The sequence below is a fragment of the Carlito syrichta genome, unplaced genomic scaffold (assembly GCF_000164805.1).
Source record: "Carlito syrichta isolate Samal-C Ts95f unplaced genomic scaffold, Tarsius_syrichta-2.0.1 Scaffold312893, whole genome shotgun sequence".
Lineage (NCBI taxonomy): Eukaryota > Metazoa > Chordata > Mammalia > Primates > Tarsiidae > Carlito > Carlito syrichta.
In genome coordinates this window covers 269,816-289,815 of record NW_007256989.1, presented here as the reverse complement: position 1 = coordinate 289,815, position 20,000 = coordinate 269,816, and the positions used below count along the sequence as shown (strand labels likewise).

General features: G+C 40.1%; 1 protein-coding gene across 2 annotated transcripts in view; it reads right to left on the bottom strand.

The window, feature by feature from the left end:
- The window catches only part of PROX1 (prospero homeobox 1), a 52,165-nt gene extending 32,315 nt beyond the window's left edge, over positions 1–19,850 (bottom strand). Inside the window, exons 1-3 of one of the 2 annotated variants that reach the window (XM_008070085.1) lie at positions 19,355–19,850; positions 9,688–11,479; positions 2,722–2,829 (exon numbers count right to left, since the gene is read on the bottom strand). In XM_008070085.1, coding sequence (XP_008068276.1) covers positions 2,722–2,829; positions 9,688–11,412 — 1,833 coding nt within the window. In that variant the 5' untranslated portion in view covers positions 11,413–11,479; positions 19,355–19,850. The other variant, XM_008070086.1, reaches the window with a different exon arrangement.
- Positions 19,851–20,000: the final 150 nt, after the last annotated feature.

Here is a 20,000-nt window from a genome sequence, read left to right as displayed (position 1 = left end):
GATGAATGTGGCTACAACCATGTACAGGCTCATGTCATTATGACAAACATTATGTTGTTCACAGGCACATGAATATGTCTTTTTCAAAATAAATGATGCAGAATTCCATTTCTGATAAAATCCTAAAGTTTCTTTCCCAATTTCTGTAGTAGTTTCTTAAATCCTGGCCAAAATAAAATTTTGGATTATACATTCTGATGTAGAGAAATATGTAGCTCTTTCAATGTTGGAAATAAATATCCACATTTGTCTATCTGTATATTGATGTCTAGATATAGAGATAGAAATATATGCATATGTGTATGTATCTTATGCATACATGCACGTGTGTGTGGGTGTACGTGTTCGCAACTTTCAAATTTGGTATTATCCTTAATAGTAAAGAAATCTCAAATGTTCTGCCATTGTTTTCTGGAAAGTTTCTGGACCACTTTTCCCTTTCTATGTATGACTTTCTTCTATCATCAGTGTCAGCTCATGGAATCCAAATTCACTTATTACTTGCCAAAGAAAAAACATAATCAGGAAAGTTAAAAATGTATCATTCATTCCAAAAATAAAAGAGAAATGACCTTTGGTGATTTTCTGCTTTGCATTATATGTCTTCCTGTTTCCCCTCCATTAGAGTGGATCATTGGTATTTAACTAGATTCATGTATAGTTTAACAGCTTTCTCTCCCGGTATGGATAAGGTATGGATAGAATCTATAACCTAAATATTAGTGTCTTTTAAAAGAAAATATTCATCCAGGTATTTATTATTTATACAGAGTCAGTGGTTATTTGCAAAGTTGAATTGCTAGGTGCATTACAGAGGAATGGAATAGTTTCTTGTTGGTTTCTATTGCATAGTATTTATAAAGCTACAGATCCAGAATCTCCCCACTTCACCCTTTCCCCATCACACACATGTACATGCACATACACACAACACATGAATGTTACTAATATTTATATCTGCTGTTAGGTAGTGTTGCTGGCCCACAATGGCTGTTGCTTCCCACCCTCCAAGTGGCTATGTTTCAGTGATGGGTGAGTGATCCCCATGCATGCAGTTTGTAAAGCTCTTTGGTTTCCTTCTAGATGAAAGGTGTTATATAAATAATATAAGGTATTGTCATTATCACATCACAACACTTCAGATCATTGCTCTCAAAGGAGTGAAGGAGGTAACATGGACACCTACACACACACATACACACACATGCATGTGCACAGTTAACCTTTTCTCCATATCTTCCATGGCCCCTCTGAAAACTAAAGTGCTAGGAGGATTCTTTGGAAGATAAACAGTTTTCAAGACAACATGAGGCCAGGATCCATCAGGCTCTAGAAGCTGGCCAGTCCTCAACCAGGTAACAAACTCCCTTCAATTTGTCTATTCTAGATTGTCCTATACAAAACCCAAGCCCTTTTCTGGCCTTCTGTGTCACTCAGCCTTTTTTGTGCTTAATGACTCTTAACCATCCATTTAACGTGACTGACTTTTTCTGACTCCCCATCTTGCCCAGTTCGTTGGCACTGAACAAGGAGAAAACACGCCTTCTACTTAAGGAGCACAGTCAAGGAAGGAGAAAGATAAAAGGCTGAAGTTGATACACAATTCAAAAGCAAACAGGAGGGAAAACAGAACTTTTCTTATAAGGCAAAATAAAACAGTGAAGGAAACTGAAATGAGATGGCCTGCAAAATGGGGCCAATGAAGCTACTTGGGCACCGAGCACAAAACAAGCTGCGTGCAGGGAACGGTGGAAGAGCGAGCATGTTTTGGCAGCTTGTGAGTTCTCAATGACAGAAATAAGAACTTGTACATATGGGGTGGGCAGGGGAGGGGTAGGGAAAAAACACCCAACCCTAATAAACTAATCTCAGCTAATGTAGTGTTTATCAAGTTCCTGGGATAATGATACCATGTGTGTCATTATCATCATCAAAACCCAATCTATGTTTTAAAAAGTTACAGATGATTAACACAACATCAAGTTGATGCAAACAATTACTTAAAACCCACACACAGACACACACACACACACACACACACACACATACACACACACACACACAGAACCAGGAGGTCCCAATATTCTGTAGAATGAGGGAGGCTGCAGCTGTAGGCCGACAGCTTTCATATCCTCATTTGAATAATGTGTCCTGAATCTGTCACTTTATTCATTCTCCTTATGCTCAGTGTACTCTACATCAACAACAAATTAAGTTGTAAATAAGAGACAATCATCACTTTTGTTTTTAAGCAGCTACTGCATAGAGAATTTCAATGTACGCTCCTTTCTGACAGGGGGAAAAAGAGGTGCTAGAGTTTGCTTTCATAAGCACAAATATGAGGAAACCAACAGAAACAAAAACAGAAAACAGTTTACTGTTGCTGAGACAAGAAAAAAAAAAAAAATCTCTAAAGCACATCCATCCATTACCAGCCAAAATTTCTTCTAAGACACTACTCAAACATATAAAGACAGAGGCTAAGTTTTCCAAACTACATTGGAAACCCATGCGACTTATTAATACCAGTCCTTCAGTCTTAATACATAAGTGGCATCTTTGCTTAACACACCTTTAGACAATAGGGCAAGTGTATTAAATCAATTACAACATAGGTGTATGAATAAACTGATTCCATATTCATCTCCATTAACTTCCAGAAGTTCCAATTACTACCACATGCAGAGAAAATGGAAAAAATAAAAATAAAAATGTCCCTACCTTCACATCAGAGAAGTAAGTCTTCAGCATATTGGAGCTGGGATAACGGGTATAAAAAAACATGAGCTTTGCTTTTTTCAAGTGATTGGGTGACAATCCTTCCTGCATGTAAGATGCAACTGGTTAAGGAAAAAATATCTGTAAGCACGAAGACTAAAACCTTCCCCTCCCCATCCCCTATCTCCAGAGAGCCCAGAAGCCCCTTAGCAACTGCAGGAATACTGGAAGGTATATGGCACTGGTTGTGGCATCCATTGCTAACTTGCTTCTGTTTGCTCAAAGTGACCATCTCAACCTGTCAGAGATGGCCAAGTGTAATGGTGAGGACACAAGACTGAGTTACAGAATCTTAGCTCCTTCAGGGTGAGGATAGCAAAATGTTCCCCTTGTTTTAGGTTGGCAGGCTATCTATATGTTCACTTGTTGCTAGGGAGACAAATGCACCCGACATGTACCGCACAACTCTTGTCATTAGAGTTTTTTTCCTTCTTTGCAATTACAGTTCTGTTTGTTCTTCTCTCCACACTCTGCAGTTTACATCAAATTATCCTACTAATGTACATGAAAATATAAAATGCATTATTTTGAATACTGTTATGCAAGTTTCACATTTTACCTTTTAGTGCTAATCTAATGGAGCATCTTGACTCACTGTCTTCTTATCTTATTACATCTTTTTAATTGTTTCCTTTTAAATAATAGCTAAAACTTGGGAGGGTTGGTTTTGGCACAGAGAGAACAGGGGAGGGGGTGTCGCTTTTGTCAAAACAACGGTCCAAAATCAAATACAATTTGCCTGTCCTGGATTTATAGTTAACTCCTTTGAGAGTGACGCAGTAGTTGGGGCTAACAAATCAATAAATGTGGGTTAGCAGATCAATAAATGGCCACTTACCCAAAATAAGAAGGCCTATTTATCTGGAAACATCATTACCTTTTAGATCTGTAAACAGCAGCAACTACAACAGTTCCCAAGAGAATGTGAGGCTAACCATAACAATCCAGGCTTCCTGATTCTCCCCCAGATTCTTGGCACTCCTCAGCAGACTCAGAGCTGGGATGGCTCTGGTCACATCTGTGCCGCAGCCTGGCCCTGCCATTTCCTCAGCAAATTAATGGCTTTATAATTTATCAGAAATGAAGATGCACGTGGAGAAAATCAATGTGGTCCCCCACAAGGTCAATTAAGGGTCCTTCCTAGAAGCTTCTCTAAGGATTTTCTCTTAAAAGAGTCTGGGAAAAATAAGAAAAAAAAAAAAAAGTGAAAATGTACGTGTATGTGCACACACACATAGACAACTACTCAACAAAAATTTCATACCTTATAAAGAAGGGCCAAATAAACACAGCTATTTAGGAAAAGTAAAGGTTTCCAAATGACCTTCATCAACTACAGCATGACTAATCTTAAGAATGGAGGGAAACAAGAAAGTTACTAGAGTGACATAATCAAATTAATATGGATAAGCTCTTGACTACTTATAACGGGGTGCTTAACCAAATATTCTGCTGAGAATTTGTTCAATTAACATTCTCTTTAATATTCCATGCAATTTTAAAATGAATACCTTGGTTTGTAAATAGAAAAGTTAAGTACTATTTTTTGTTGTTGTTTTTTTACTGAAAATACACACCGAAGAAATTTTGATTTTATATCTGTAAGCCAAAGCAGCTTAACTGAACTTGTGTTTTTGTTTGAGATCCTTAATGATTACAAAGATGATAATTTATGACTGACATACTTCTTGTGCCAAGGAAAGAGCTGAAAGGCCCTCCAGTAACCTCCATTAGACTGATAGAGAAGACTAAAGGAGCCCGGCACACTTCAGGACCATCTGTCCAAATGGATAAGTGAAATAATAGTTGCAAGCTGTCTCCTATTGCCTCGTGATAAGAGTTTTAGGCAAGTCCAAACTTCAACAAACATTCTCAGATCTGGGTTCTAATCTTTTCTTTCAGACGTCTACATTAAAACAACCTCGTACATTTAATTGTAAGTCCCAAATCTTTTACAGTTTGGTCTCACACAAAATACAGATTGTTTTTCTGTTTCTCAAATAAGCACAGAGCTACTGAAACTTCCTGGAGCTTTCAATACATCTAAATTATGCTAAGATGTTTTAGTTCTTTTTATTTTTGTTTTTTAAAGTAAAATATCCATAGTATTTTGATCAGAATTTAGACAGTTTTCTAAAATTTAATGTCAGAATTATTCTAATTTGGATTTCTCAAGTTCATTTTTGCTTTAAAATGTTTCTTGCTGCTAATACTTGGAATTGATCAGCCAAAATGGAACACAGAATTAATCTTTATCTCTTGCTCAATGTGTAATTAAGATAAATTTCCCATAAAATATATGTTTCTAATAAACTATTAAAAATAACTAATGAAATATTTAAAAGCCAACAGTTAGATAATCCTTTTTTTCTCCTCAAAATAAATCTGAACTGACCAATTGGTTAATTTCCCTTTTAAGTGCTTGTGCTGAAAAGCAACTGTTCTTCCAAGAAAGCACTAGCTGTTTCCAGGATACTTACACACGCACAATGACTCATGATGGAATAGATTCAGTAAACATACAGCTGTACTGAACACGAGCTAAGCTCCATTCAAGGCCAGGAAAGAAAATGAGCACAAATAAATATTAAGGAGGTAAAGGGGGGTGGGGTGAGGGGGGATGGAACGCAAACAAGATCTGTCCCGGCAGCTCATGTGGCTTTGCCTCAATTCTCTTAGCCATAGCTTTGTGAAGACAGATGACATTCAATTCTATGTGTAATGCAAAATAGACAATAACTGCTGAAACTTGAGACAGCTGCCAGGTGTAAAAAAAAAAAAAAAAAAAAAAGGAAAAAGAAAAAGAAAGAAAAGATGATAAATCCATAAATTAATGAAAGACATCTGCTCGGGAATATAAAAGATCAGAGAAGCAGGGTACTGCAGCTGAACCTAAAGCGGTGTTCAAACAACCTGAGAATCTAAGTGTTATCTGTTTACCAAGTACAATATAACCTTACCTAAACACAGCAGCCACACGAGGAGCAGCGGAAGCAGCAAAAAGGCAAATGGAAGAATAATAGGTTGTGAGGGCTGAGGAAGAAAATTCTCCTTTTCCGACTGAACTCTGGATTGTGGCTAGAGATTTTAAACCCTGCGATTCTGAGCAAGTGGATAGAGACTACTTACTTACATTTTCTAAAACACCTGACACCTAAAGGATTTTAATTTCTCCTCGTTCTCTAATTTGCTATGTTTCTAAGAAATTCTCCCCCTGAAAACCTAAATTATGGAGGAAAGACCTAAACTCTCTTAGGTAACGACAGTGATAGAAGGTCAACATGATCAGAGGGACGTGTAGTGTATGAAAATCTTTTTTAAAAAGAATTTATTCACTTTATAATTTTTTCCAGTGGTGGGGGGAACATTTAGGAGCCCAGAGTTTTCCAATCTTTAATCTACATGCTTCACTACAGCTAATATAGTTGCTATGGTCCCACAAGGCTTCCAAAAATGTGTAAGATCAACTTCTGCAGACTGTTTCACATTTTCGAAACTCATTTGTAACCCATGTTTTCTGGTTGGATTTTAATTTCAAATTACCAAACAATTTTCTCTTTCCAAACTTCAAAGTTTCCCTAAAAGTTGAGTAGGAGAAGCTGGCTGCTACAGAGAACAGGCTCAATTTCTTTACCTGCACATCTTAACGGCTTATAATACTACTCTTGTGCTTTAATTGGGTGCATGCAAATATCTGAGGTCTAAATAAGGCTATTTTTCTTGAGATGCAAAGGGGATGAATGACACGGAACATCATAAAGAAAAGCAATTGGCTGCCTGTTTGTTTTTTTTTTGAATTTGAATAAAACTTAATATTTGATTAAATAGATTCATTTGCAAAGATACTGAACTCAGTATCTTTTTTATATCTAAGACATAAACCTTGGAGCAGGTGCACAGACATTCAGTTTAACATCTACTATTTCCTTTCTACTAGAAGGGACAATGAGGTGGAGTGTTCTGTTTTCAGAACATATATGTTTAATGTGCTGAACTTAGAAAGAGTTTATCTGATAAGTTCTTAATGGTTCTTATCTTGGCTGCTTTGCTCAAAATACAGATGATACCCTTTGAAGTAGGAAAGAATCGTTCCTTAAAAATTATTTGTAACAATTTGGAAAGCCATGAACTCAGAATAAAAATATAACAAGAGCAATCACAATGGTACCAGTTCATTCCATTTTTACTTATTTCTATTGACCTTTTCAAGGAATTACGTATAACAGGTTCACATACGGCCCGGTATCCCTAAAATGGAAGTTAGACTACACTCACTGTGATTCTCAGAGATTTCTTCAAAGTAAAAGCTTGAGAATTTCGTCTAAATACCATCAGCTAAATCAAAGGAAGAACTCACTGCCATACAGAGATAGAGACAGAAGAAAAGTGGACCCAGTGTCCCCACAAACACTCAGATCCTCACTGGTTTCAGAACTGTGGAAACTACAGAAAATGTTGTTTGTCTATCTTCTTCCTGAGAAATAATATATCAGTGAGATAAGCAGTTAAAAGTGCAATGTAGTAGAGGGGAAAGAGAAAGAATCAGAGCACAGAAGGCCAAATGGTGGAAAATGCAATCATTAACTGCAATAAGAGGTCAAAATTATTTAGATATGAAAGAAGCAACTCCAGGTGTAAGCAACAAACATTTCATATAAACGTGGGTGTTTCCTAACTCATTGCTCAACAGAATCTTATGTTGGCAGGAGACAGGATACGTTATTCTTCTGAAGAAGAAGTAACTATATTTTCCTTAAAGCCTCTGCTATGTATAGAAATAAAAGAAACCTCTTTCAATTCAAATCCTCAAAATTCCTCAGGGGATTTAGAGAGAATGAGACAATGGACATAGCCAACACTTAAAGCAATCTAAAAGGTTCTTTTTTTTCTCCCCCCCCAAGACCAAACTTTAAAGAAAAAAAAAAAGTACAGCCATAATTATAATAATCTGGTTATAATAAAAGTCTAATTTATAAAAAACACAAACTGGCATCTTGAGCTAAAGATTTAGCATGGACTTTGAAACCTAGCTTCAGATAGTCACCAAAATGGGCGTACATGTTGCTTTACTCTGTGTTTGTGTGTGTGCGCATGCGCACTCACGCATTATGGAAAGAGTGGGGGAAGGGAGAGAGAGAGACAGAGAGAAAGAGAGAAAGAAACAATCCACTGTCACTATTACTTGTTTCAAAATGAAGTTAAGGGATCCCTGGGACGCAACAGGGTCTTACCCTCAGACATCAGTCTGACATGACCATCTGAAGATGGAATGCAAAGGGTTCAAAAATCATTCAAGCCAATGTTTCTTCATACTTTGCCTTGTCATCACCAGCAGAGATATTCCAATCATTTTGGCCAATATTTACTACCTGTTTATAATGTGTAAGGCATGGTGCTTGGGGTAGCTTTGATTCATGACTGGTGGACTGAATTTTAGATCTTTGAAAGGTCAAAGTTAAGTCAACAACCAAGCCAAGACTCAATTTCTATTTCTATATGTAAATGTCCAACATCATTCTCTTCTTTTTCTTTTACAATGTTCTTCTATTCTTTCTCACTCTGGAAACAGACTCCATGTTTAACTGCCCAAGTGGGTCTCATGCTGGTGGCTCCAGTTCACCTTGTCAGAAATTTTCGCTATTATCCTGAGAGTGGCTGGAAGTATGACTACCACTAACCAGGAAAACATATCTCCACCATCGCTATGACTTTGCACTTACGTGGCAGCCTCTGGAGTGGGCTTAGATACGAAAATGTCAATCTCTAGTCATCAAGACAATTGCTCAAAACCCTCAATTTAGTAACAGCCAACTTAATTGCTAAATTTTATATCCATCTGGTAATTTATTATACAAGAAACAAGCCTCCACCTGCCCCCAAATGTTACTATTCTACTACCCCAAAAGACCAAAGACCACAAGATTTTTAAAAATTTACTGAAAGGACTAATGTACAGAGAAAAAAAATCATCAGTTAAAAATAACCAGAGTTCATGATAGGTCTGATAAAAAAAATAACTGATGTCTCTACATAAAAGTCAGGTTTAGAATTTAAAAGAGTCATAAAAAGACAGTCATTTTTAAGTCGAATACAGCTGAGTTTTATATTTAATTGTGCTCTCTCGCTTTCCAAAATAATTTGCTTTGTGTATGTTAGGACAAAAGATTTCTGTGTATGGCTGAACAGAGGTTAATCATGCATAGAGGCAGCTGCACCAGACCCAAAGAACAGACCTTGGGTGAACGAGAGAGAGACCGATGCTGTCTGAATAAATCAGTACCTGTATATTTCCCTTTTAAAAAACAAGTCTCACTTAAAGATTAAAGACAAACTCTAACATCCCACCCACATCCATTTCTCCCACCTCAGTCTCCCACCAATAGAGTGTTCTACATAATATTTCATCCGGCCTTCTTTGAACAAACCAGGATTCTTGCAGATGGTTTAAAGTGAGAATTCTTCTTATGGGATCTTAGGGCTCTGAAAACTGACTTTTCTCCTTATTCCATTATAAAACTTAACATCTTTAAAAAATATCTGAGGGGATTCAATGAAAATCTACAACGAGTTTTTTTTTTTTCCATCGCTGAATCTACTTTTTTTAAAAAATGGAGAGAGAGAAGACAATAATACGGCAGAAAACGCGCTGCTGGAAAAGCACATATCAAATACCAGCTCCTTGAGGCAATATACAACTTGTGGAAGTTGCAAAGGTCTGGTTTAGGTTTAAGCAATCAGGAATGCCGTATACATGCTGATAAAAGCCCATTCTGTCGAATAACAGGGAGGATCGCATTCTTAAGAAGATACTAATCTACATTATTCTAGATATTGTGTAAACCTAACCACTTGGGAAACTTTTTTTTATGTGTTCTGTTTCTCTTCCTCAAGAGGAAAGTAAAAGGATATTGCACTTCCCGAATAAGGTGAGATTTCAGACATGTCTTGAAGATCGCCGCACTCGGACTTTATGAGTGACAAGGAGAGCCCTTCAGCAGTGCTTGGCGGGTGTGCTGGTGAACAAGGGTGGTGGCTCAGGTGGTGAGACGACATCTTGGTCCTCAGACTCGTTGTATCCCTAGTTAAGTCTAAGGATTCAGGAGAGGCTCTGTCTTTTCCAGAGAAGGAGCCGGAAGGAGCACCTAATGGACTCTGAAATGGGTAGGCCATCAAGGGGAGGGGGAAGGGGTGGCGGAAGGTGGACGTGGTGAAGCCTGCGGTGGAAGAGAGAGGCGACTGGTGCAGGGGCTGGTGGTGGCCACCAGCGGCGGGGCCGGAGGCAGACTGGTCAGAAGAGTTTTTGCGGACAACCAGGGGCAGTGCTTCTGTCTGGTCCGTGGAGCTGGGCATCTGCACGTTGCCAAAGGTGTCCAGGGGGTTCGGAATGATGACGTCGCCAAAGCACTGCAGGCGCTGGTTGGCGGTGTGGAAATTGTGGTTCTCCCCATTGACCGCGAATCTGGCCTGGGGGATCTGGAGAGGTGGAAAGACCTGAGGAACCTGGCGGGAGGGTTTGGCCGAAAAGACTTTGACCACAGTGTCCACAACTTGCGACATGGCAGTGTTCAGTTCCTGTTTCAAGGTCTCGGCCAAATGTTTGCCTTCAGGTTGTAAGGAGTTTGGCCCGTGGTCTCTTTCTTTGTTGCTGCCTTCTCGTTTCGGCTTGTTCTCAGCCATCTCCTGCTCTCTGATCAGGGCTCGGGCTCGGTCAATAAACTGGCCCGGGTCTAGCTCACACATCTCATTATCTGACCTCCCGACAGAGTCCTGGGCCCTGGCATCCAGGATCTCCGAGCGCATGCTGTCTTCAGACAGGTTACCATCTTCATCATTTTCCGAATCAGTGCTGTCATAGATTTGGTAGAACTTTTCCTGCAGCTGGCGCAGCTGTTTCTGCATGTCCTCCAGCTGCTGTTTCAGCTGTCGGCGCTCCTCTCGCTTCTGTTCTTTTCGGGCTGAAACCAGCTGCTGGAAACTCTGTTGCTGCTGCTGGGGCAGCTTTTGCTTGCGTTTGTTTTCTCTGTAACTTTCTCGGGGACTCACAGACTGCGGGGCCATCTCTCTTTCATTTTCATTGCCCCTTAATGCCACACTGGGGGAATGGCTCATACCCCGAATTATATTCTCAACTCGGGCGCGCTTTGCTCTCAGGTGCTCGTCACATAAGCGATCCATATCAAACTGGCTCATAGTAGGCCTGCCAAAAGGGGAAAGACACTCTGGGGGGCTGTCTCTTGAAGAGTTGCTGCATATATCCTCCTGATGTACTTCGGAGCCTGTACTAGAGAGACCGCTGGCTTGGAAACTGGGCTCTGTGCCACCATTTTTGTTCATGTTATTTTTCAACAGCTGGGAAATTATGGTTGCTCCTGGAAAAGGCATCATGGCATCTTCATACGAGTTCGCCCTCTTCAGCAGCTTGCGGAGTACATTTGACTTTTCCCCATCTGCATGCTGCACCACTGAATACTCAACATCCTGCTCAGAACCTTGGGGATTCATGGCACTAAAAAACGTTGCTCTTGCCTTAGCAAAAAATGCAGATGCTGTCCCTACCGTCCTTTTCACTCCAATGTCAACTCTTCTCCTCTTGGTTTGCCGGCTTAAGAGGGCTGTGCTGTCATGGTCAGGCATCACTGGACGGTTATTGTGCCATCTTCAAAAGCTCGTCAGCTGGGCACAGCTCAAGAATCCCGGGACCCTGGCCAACAGAACAAAAGGACTGATGAATCATTTTCTTTAAATTTCTCCAAATTTCCTGACCTCAATCCTGAATCAAATGCAAAATGCATAGGCTCTGGGATTTATGGCACATTACAATTATTGCAATTTATTATGCACTCTGCTTGAAATGAAACATTTTTAAATATTTCTGCTCCACTGGTTTAAGATGGATTAAGATTAAAAAAAAAAAAAGCAAAAACTGCTTAAGCACCAGTAATATGATTCTCTTTCACAAATGCCTAAAATGATACTGTTTATCTTCAGAAGAAACAGTAGATTATAAGAACACAGCCTCTGACAACCAATTGATTAAATTTTGGGCATTGAGATTCATATTATAAAAGAAGATGAAAGTGGTCTATACTTAAGAAATAAGGTTAAATTCTGAGGCTGTGTGAAATGTGGATGAGAAATTCCCTCTCTGCATTAAAATCCTTGTGGTTTTAATGCTATTAAAGGAAAAATACTAAAAAATGTAAATATTTAGCACACAGCCTTTATTACTGAATTTTAAAATATTTTTGTCATATGTAAATTGGAAAGAAAAACACCCCAATCAACATCTTTTAAACATAAAATATGAATTTAGCATTGAAAGAAATGCAAGTGTGCTTATCTAGCATATTTACACATTTTTAATTAGTGAAGTCATATGTGAAGATGGTATCTGTTGCTATATCTCAGTGTAACTGTAAGAATATTGATAAATTTTCACAATATCCTTTCAATGGCTTACATCATTATCAAGTTAGATTCACTGTAAAACAAGGATGTTACCACATTTTAAAAGTCAATATATAGAACAATAAATTACTGAACGAGGTAAGGATAAATACATCTTCAGGACTAGTTTTTTTCTGTTAAAATCTGCCAAAATAACACTTCAAATGTCCAAAGAAACTCTTTAACATACATCATTTGTGAGTCTTATTTGCTATGCCAAGTGAAAGAAAAAAAAAAAAAAAAACCAGAAAGGACTGAAAGAAGATATATAAAGTAGGAAGAAAATAGCATCCGTTAAATATGTGAGAAAGAGAAGTATCTTCTTTTTATATAACTTCTATTGTTTCTCAGGAACACAATATAAAAAGAGAACATCTTTCCTTGCATTTCATAAAAGGCACTTGACATACTGCGTGACTTATTAACTTGTGATGCTAAACCCAAATTTTGTAGCCATGTAAGATGTCACATCTTTTTGCTTACAATTAACATTTTATAAAGAACATGAAAATATTTTTTTCACACAGGGTTTATCTAATATTAAACTTCACGTTTGCTTAACAGAGCACATCTTCACAATAACAGGGTCCATTGCCAAAGGCAGCGTGCAGAGTGTCTGGAACGGCTCCCATCTCTTTCGGTTCACCTGTAAAAACATCTACGTGCTCCCTAGGACTGCATCTGTGGCTAGTTTTAAAGAATGACTATCCATGCAAATAGGCATAATTTCAGCATGAAATAACCTGTAAAATCAAGAAAATGCTCAATGCTTAGATGGCAACACTATGTCTTTTTTTTTTTTCCAAGCAACAAAGATTTCATCATGCAGTCTTTGCTCCTGGTTTCTATAGGAGGATAAAACATTTTAAAAGAGCCTGCTTTAGGGTATCATGAAAGCAAGATGATGCCTCTTTATATTTTTTTGTATGCTTGAACATGAAATACTTCTTGTATGCTTCAGGATAAAATTTCCTGAACTTGGAATGGAGACAGAGATCTCAATAACTTCAATATTAGGCTCAAAATGGAATTCAGAAAGATTGAGACCCCAACATGAAATAATAATACAATTGATTTCAGGAATACAAAAATGCAGTGATAAACATTATACTAACACATTAGATCTGATAAATCAGGTTAGTTGTCAGGTGACAGAGAGAACAAGGAGAGACTGAGACAAACAAGAAAAAGGATGAATCATTACTGCAAAGCTCTATTAATCACAGAAACACTTGCATATAGGAGGTTACAAGAAAGATTTTGTGTCTGTGTGTATCGGTTTTCCAAAAATTGAGTTCACTGCCATTATTTTAAAATTTTACCTTTTTTATTTTTGTGTGCAAATCCTTTTCTCTTTACTATCATCTGCAAAGCACACAATCTCCAATCAAATTGTTGAACAAACTTTCTGCAATATTTTCTCCCCTATTCACCTTAACACCCATACCGGACTTAACTCCTGCCATCCTTGCCATGGGAAGAGCACCTCTGAGACAGAGGCTTAGAAAGGACACACTGGTGTCGTTGAGGAGTGCAAGGTCATCTGCAGGCATCCTTCCTTTTCCAACTGCCATTCACCTCTGCGTCAACTGTACTTCCTTTCCTCTAGCCTAGGTATCAACAGCTGCATCCCTGCCCCATGCTGGAGCCAAGAGAAGGGCTGTGCTCTTCCTCAGGTGGAAAGAAATGATACTTACATCTTCAGTGGAGAATAAGTGTTAATTCAACATGCTCTTTGGGTGTGTTGTGGACAAGATATCTTTTAACTCCCTTCAAATTCATCAAAGTAAACTGGATTTTGCAATTCTCTTTCAACCAGTCAACATTTTTAGATTAAATAATGATTTGTGTCTGTTTTAAGAGAATTTAAATACTTTTAAGTCTTAGGATAAACCTAATGGAAATTTTAAAAAACCCTATATAATCCAATTAGGCATTATATTAATAGGCACAATATACCTCTCCATATAGCTTGGTTCTAAATTTAGAAATAAAGGCGAGGGGTAGTACACATTGGGACCATACCCATGGAGGCTGTGGGTAAGATTAAATAATAATAACTGGTTGACACACCACTTTATTAGCACAATGTTCTATAAACAAGATTTACATATATATGTGAATATATTTACCGCAAAAGAAAATGCACTGTAAAATGACCATAATATAAATTAAATCACATGAAAACATTTTCCAAGTGCTTCCAGGATGTCCCAATTGAGAATGTAAAGAATGCTATGGAATGACTTTATCGATATCGTCCTGCTCATTAAGATGTCCAAAAACTCTTTTATTCCTCCACATATGTGTAGTAAGCCATCATGCTTCAACTACAATTATCACTGATGCTGATTATATTTTTATTTTAACATTAATTTGAATTTAACCAGGCAATATGAAGCCTTTTGATCAGCACTGGTGAACATCAATATCATCAAGAATGCAGAGAAATAGTGATGTAGAATTCGAACCCAAATGTGTTAGTGATTGGATACACGTAATCTATTCCTGTAAACTCTTTAATTAATGTGAGTTTTTTTTATTATTAACTATTTTGTTGTACCAATTGGCATATAATCTACACAACTGCTTTAATAATTCCTATGCAATACATATGTAACATAGATTCCTCCTCCCAAAAGACATTTTAAGAACAAACATCTAGTTATGATCAAATCAGGTTTTAAGCACTCCAGAAGATTCTTCGTTAACATCTGAATTATCTGACATTCTATTTAATGGAAAATCCTAAAGAAACTGATAACTTAAGGTTATTAGAAAAGAATTTTCAGTAAAGAATTTCAAAGGAACTCTGCAATAGGAAGTAGAAAGTGGCTAAGTGTTCCACTTTAATAAAGAAGTGATTTTGGGAGGGAGACACAACTTTTACTGCATCTATCTGGAGTCCAGATTCAGGACAAAGAAGTGTTTCATTATGGTAATTATCCAGATAGTTCAGACAAATCTTTTATGAGACTGGGAGAGTGTAAGGTTGGCATGGTTTCCTGCCTGGATTATTTAGATGATCTGTCTTTGTTGATAAAATTATTTAAAGAAATTGCTCAAGCTTACACTTGACTTCTTTTAGAAAATCATCTTTGAATGGGCCTCTGTTCTACTTGGGTCAACCTGGTTATGAAATTTTAAATGGAATATCATTAACAAAGAATATTTCAAATCAATCTTTCAGTTATTCAAAGGGAAAAATCAGATGATTTGATTTAGGTACCCTCCCCCCCCAATCACAAAGCTGTCCTCTTCATTGTATTCAAGAATTCGTTTCTGCTAATTAGCAACTTTTCCTTTAGAGACATTTCTGCTTACTATCAGGTTAAGAAAGCCATTGATGTTTATTTTGAAGAACCCACTTGACATAAGTTAATACTTTAATTAACTAAGACTGTGTTGTCAGGTTTGGAAATTTCTTGTCATAATAGAGTTCTCAAGTCATTTAAGCTTCTTCCATCCTATCAAAAATTCCATACATTTTTTTAAACTGCAAAATGAACCTGGAGCATTTTTTGAGATATGCCTAAAATACTAATTTCTACCTATTTAAAAAGCAATAATTTACCAAACTGATAAATAAAGGAGAATGAGAAATAATCTTAAGAAAATACATTTACACTGTTTTCTTTTTGCAGAAAATTGAAATACTCTAAATGTTCTTTGAGGATGCACAAGGCAGTAAGGTTTGAGAAATTCCTTATGTATATGTCCTTTCCAATTTATACAGGTACTTAATTAAAATTCTATAATACATCATGCACCATCCATTTTCATATTATAGCATCAGTAACATTTTAAAATGTCATTTTAAATCCTAAATCTAAAAATTCTTATATAATATTGTACATTTGAGACAATCCCTAAAATAATATAAGGAATTCATGAAAGAAGGCCTATTTGAGTTTTAAATAAATAAAGGAAGTCTAGCAACTTATAGAATAAGCAAACTTATGTTTTAAGATTGCATTGGCTGCTTATAGAGAAACGATGCTAGGAAATAAAGTGAGAACAAAGATGCATGTTATTTATGCATGACTTTTTTTTCCCACAAGGTGGTGATTAAGCTAAATAGAATTCTGCATAATGGACACATAAAATATCTATAAGTGCCAAGCACAGATAACCCCTATTAAAAATAAAACAAGTGAACATAGTCATAGATGACATTTTAATTACTAAAGAACTTCAAAAGCTTCCAAGGAAAGTATTGGGGGGAACTTTGATGGTTAAGTCTAAAGAGTAAGTGACACATACTATTTCATTTTCATAGAGACAATGATCACCATCCAAACAACAAACCAACCAACAAAAACCATTGGCCATCTAACCTATTCCTATGTAACTCAGTTTAAAGAAGTAGTCTGTTTAAAAAAATTTGTAAAGGGCAAGGTTTAAAAAGCCAGATATAGTGCTTACATGGAATTCCCAACATCTTCCCTCACACATCAAGCCGCAGTCCTTAACTTCATCTATCGTACCATTACATAAACACGTCCAGGTTAACGCAAGAACTCTCCTTTCCCTTCCTCACTACACACAGCCCATTTCATTTTGAAAATGCTCAGAAGTTCTTGCAAGAAATCCTTCATAGAACTGACTGCCCTCATCTTGCATCAAAATAGAAAAGCACAGTTACCTTCTCATGTACTTGAGATTTTCCTTCTCCATCAAAGTCATATCTAGGGCATTTGGCACACGTCTGGTACAATGACAGGCTCATTCTACTTTATGAGGGTTTTTAACATGTAACTTGAAAGAGTTTGAACATACCTATTCTTTCTGGGCAAGGAGAAAGCATGCTAAAAAGATAAGCTTTAACAACAGTAACACTTTCAAACTGACTTTGGTATTCTTGGCAGTTACATACCACCCGTGGCTGTCCAAAATGTGCATGCGCGCGCGCACACACACACACACACACACACACACACACACACACACAAAGAGCAGATCTCTGCTCTCTGTCTCTTCCCCCCTCCCTCTCTCTGCCAAGCACAGACCTAGGAGATAGGCATAAACTGGAGGGAAGCAAAGGGAAAGTCAGTCTCCCTCCACCTGCTGCCTGAAGTGGGGTACTTTGGGCTGACTGGCAGGCAGAAGCCTGAGACACTGCCTCAGCAGCAGTGGGCCAACATCCTTAAGAAAAATAAACAAACAACCTGCCCCCACCCCTACCCAAAAAACTCACATGGCAAGGCTCAAAACACAACAGCCCAATTCCCATTAGCCCAGACAATCCTATTAACCAGGACAACCATAAATTCATAAACCTCTACAACCCTCGAGCAAGCATTGTGGTCTGGAACTGCACAGACACACACAGACACAGAGGAAATCTGCACCTGTCTTTCTTGACACAACACACCTGTCAGGCCCTGCCCATGCGCACTCTGCTAATAGATTTCTGCCTACCTAGCTTAGGAAATGATTTTTTGTTTTTAAATAAGGGAAGACATGGGTGGAAAAGGGAGAGAACAAGAGAATAGATTCTTCTAGCCTTGACTTTGAGAGAAGGCCACCCTGTGCTTGCTCTATTTTCATAAGCTCAAGGAGACAACACAGACCTTCTTGGAAAAATAAAAACACGCAGGTGAGTTCCCAGCCTTCCCCCAGGCAGAGTAGGGTTCTGGGTTGCCAAGAATAGCAGTTTCACACTCCAACCTGCCTCCTTGGGCTATTTAATACTACGCCCGACCCCCTCCTCCTAGTTCTGTTCAGTTTGCCAGGAAGGCTCTCAACTTCCCAAGAAGTGGGGAAGGGGCCGAGACCTGGGAGTCTGTGGAAAGTTCCTTCACCCCCTCCCTCTCTCCTCCCCACCCCACCCCCCACCCCCGCCCCCATCACTCTCCACCAAGCCTCCGTTTTAGCAGAAGGAGTAACTGGCTGGCACACCAGAAGAGCCAACAACTTGCTAGACTGGACTTTGGGCGATGTCTCCCCCTGACTCCTGCGCCCCCCTCCGGGGTTGCTCAGGCAAGATAGCAGCTCTTCCCGACCTCCTCACCCGTCTTCCCAGCCACAATTACTCTCACCTCTCCTCTCCTTCCTCCCCCACCCTCCGAACTGGGGCAAAATGCTAAGTGCCCCCCAGACAAGACCAGACCGAAGCTGCCCAGCATCACGGAGTGCCTGCGATGGCCGGGAGATTTCTCGGCTCCCAGATCCGCCGCCGGACAACACCCCCGCCCCCATTCGGACCGCGATCTTCCCCCCTCCGCGGCGCCCCGGCCCCCACCCCGCCGCCCTACGACCCCCGGGGCTCCCGGCGTCGCCTTACCCGATTCCGCCGGACCCAGCCCTGGGTCCGCGAGCTCAGGAGAGGGGCGCCGCGCTCGGTCCCCGGGACCCATCCCTCCACCGGTCCAAGCCCGATTTCAACATTTCGGCTTCGACAGCGTTTTGAGAGCAAAGTAATAGAGCGCCCCCCTCCTCCCTCGCCTCTCCTCCCCACTCCCGGCCCTCTGCTGGGGTTAAAAAGGAGAAGTGAAAGGTATGCAAATGACAAGCAAATTGGAAGAGCCGGGAAGAAAGGCAGCTATAATAAACAGGACAAAGAGAGAGGACGTCGGGACTGGCCCCGGAGTTTTAACCCGGGAGATGGGGAGGATGGGGCTTGGCGAGGGCAGGGGATCCAGAGGAACAAAAAGCGCCCCGGTCCCCCTCGCGGTCCTCTCTCCCGAGAAGAGAGGACAAGAGAAAGAAGGAAAGCAAGCGGACGCCTCCTCACACCCCAGAAACAGTACACAAAAGGTGACAAGAGCAGCGACAAGTCCGGCAACATCAGCCTCTCCCCCCACCCCCCCGTGGCCAACACCACCCCCGGCCACCAGCAGGAAAGAGAAAGAAATAAAAGCCAAGCGCATCACTTACTCTTAGGACCCGGGAGGAGCGGGGCGCGGAGTTCCACTGAGGCTCCTGCTTAGAAACTGTTTAGAGGCTATTTTATTAGGATTCATTTAAATAACACCATTTTTTTTTTTCTCCTGGAAAAAAAACAAATGTTTACACGGGCATGAGTCACGGGAGGCTCTTTTCGGTCCTTCTCATTCAAGAACAAGCCAGTGCAAGTGATTCTGGAAAAGGGGAGGGACTCACGAGGGGGAGAGAAGAAGATACTTACGCGGTGCGGAGCGCAGGGGGACCGAGCCTCGCTTTTTTTTTTTTTTTTTTTTTTTTTTTTTTTTTCCCTTGCCGGCAGAGAGAGGAAAACACGCGCGCGCACACCCGGCGCTATGTTGCGGGTGATGAATATGATAATTGGACGAGGGACGGTGAGTCCGTGCGGGAGCGAGCGAGCGGGGCGAGGGGGAGAGGGAGAGGGGACAGAGGAGGCGGGGAGGGGAGAGCAGAGAGAAGGGAGCGGGGCGGAGGAGAAGAGAAGGAGGGGAGCGGAGGGAAGAGGCGAGAGGAGCAGAAGAGGAGAGGAGAGAGCAGGGGAGCAGAAGAGGAGAGGAGGAGAGAGGGCAGAAGAGGAGGAGAGGGGAGCGGAGCGGGCGCCGGCGGGCGGCGAGGGCTCTTTCGCGCCGCTCTGCTGTCCCCGTCTGTAATGGTGTACGATTTCCGAGCGCTCCCTCAGCTGAGGGCTCCGCTCCACAACAAGATTTACTTTAAGACACAGCTGAAGGAAACAGGAAGACTGCACGTCACAGTCTGACTGACGTACCCGGCCCCAACACCCAATCGCGAGGCGCCTTCGGATTCAAGGGGGGAAAGCAAGGCGAGAGAACTTGGGAGGAAAAAAAAAATATATAAAAGGGGTGGGGGGG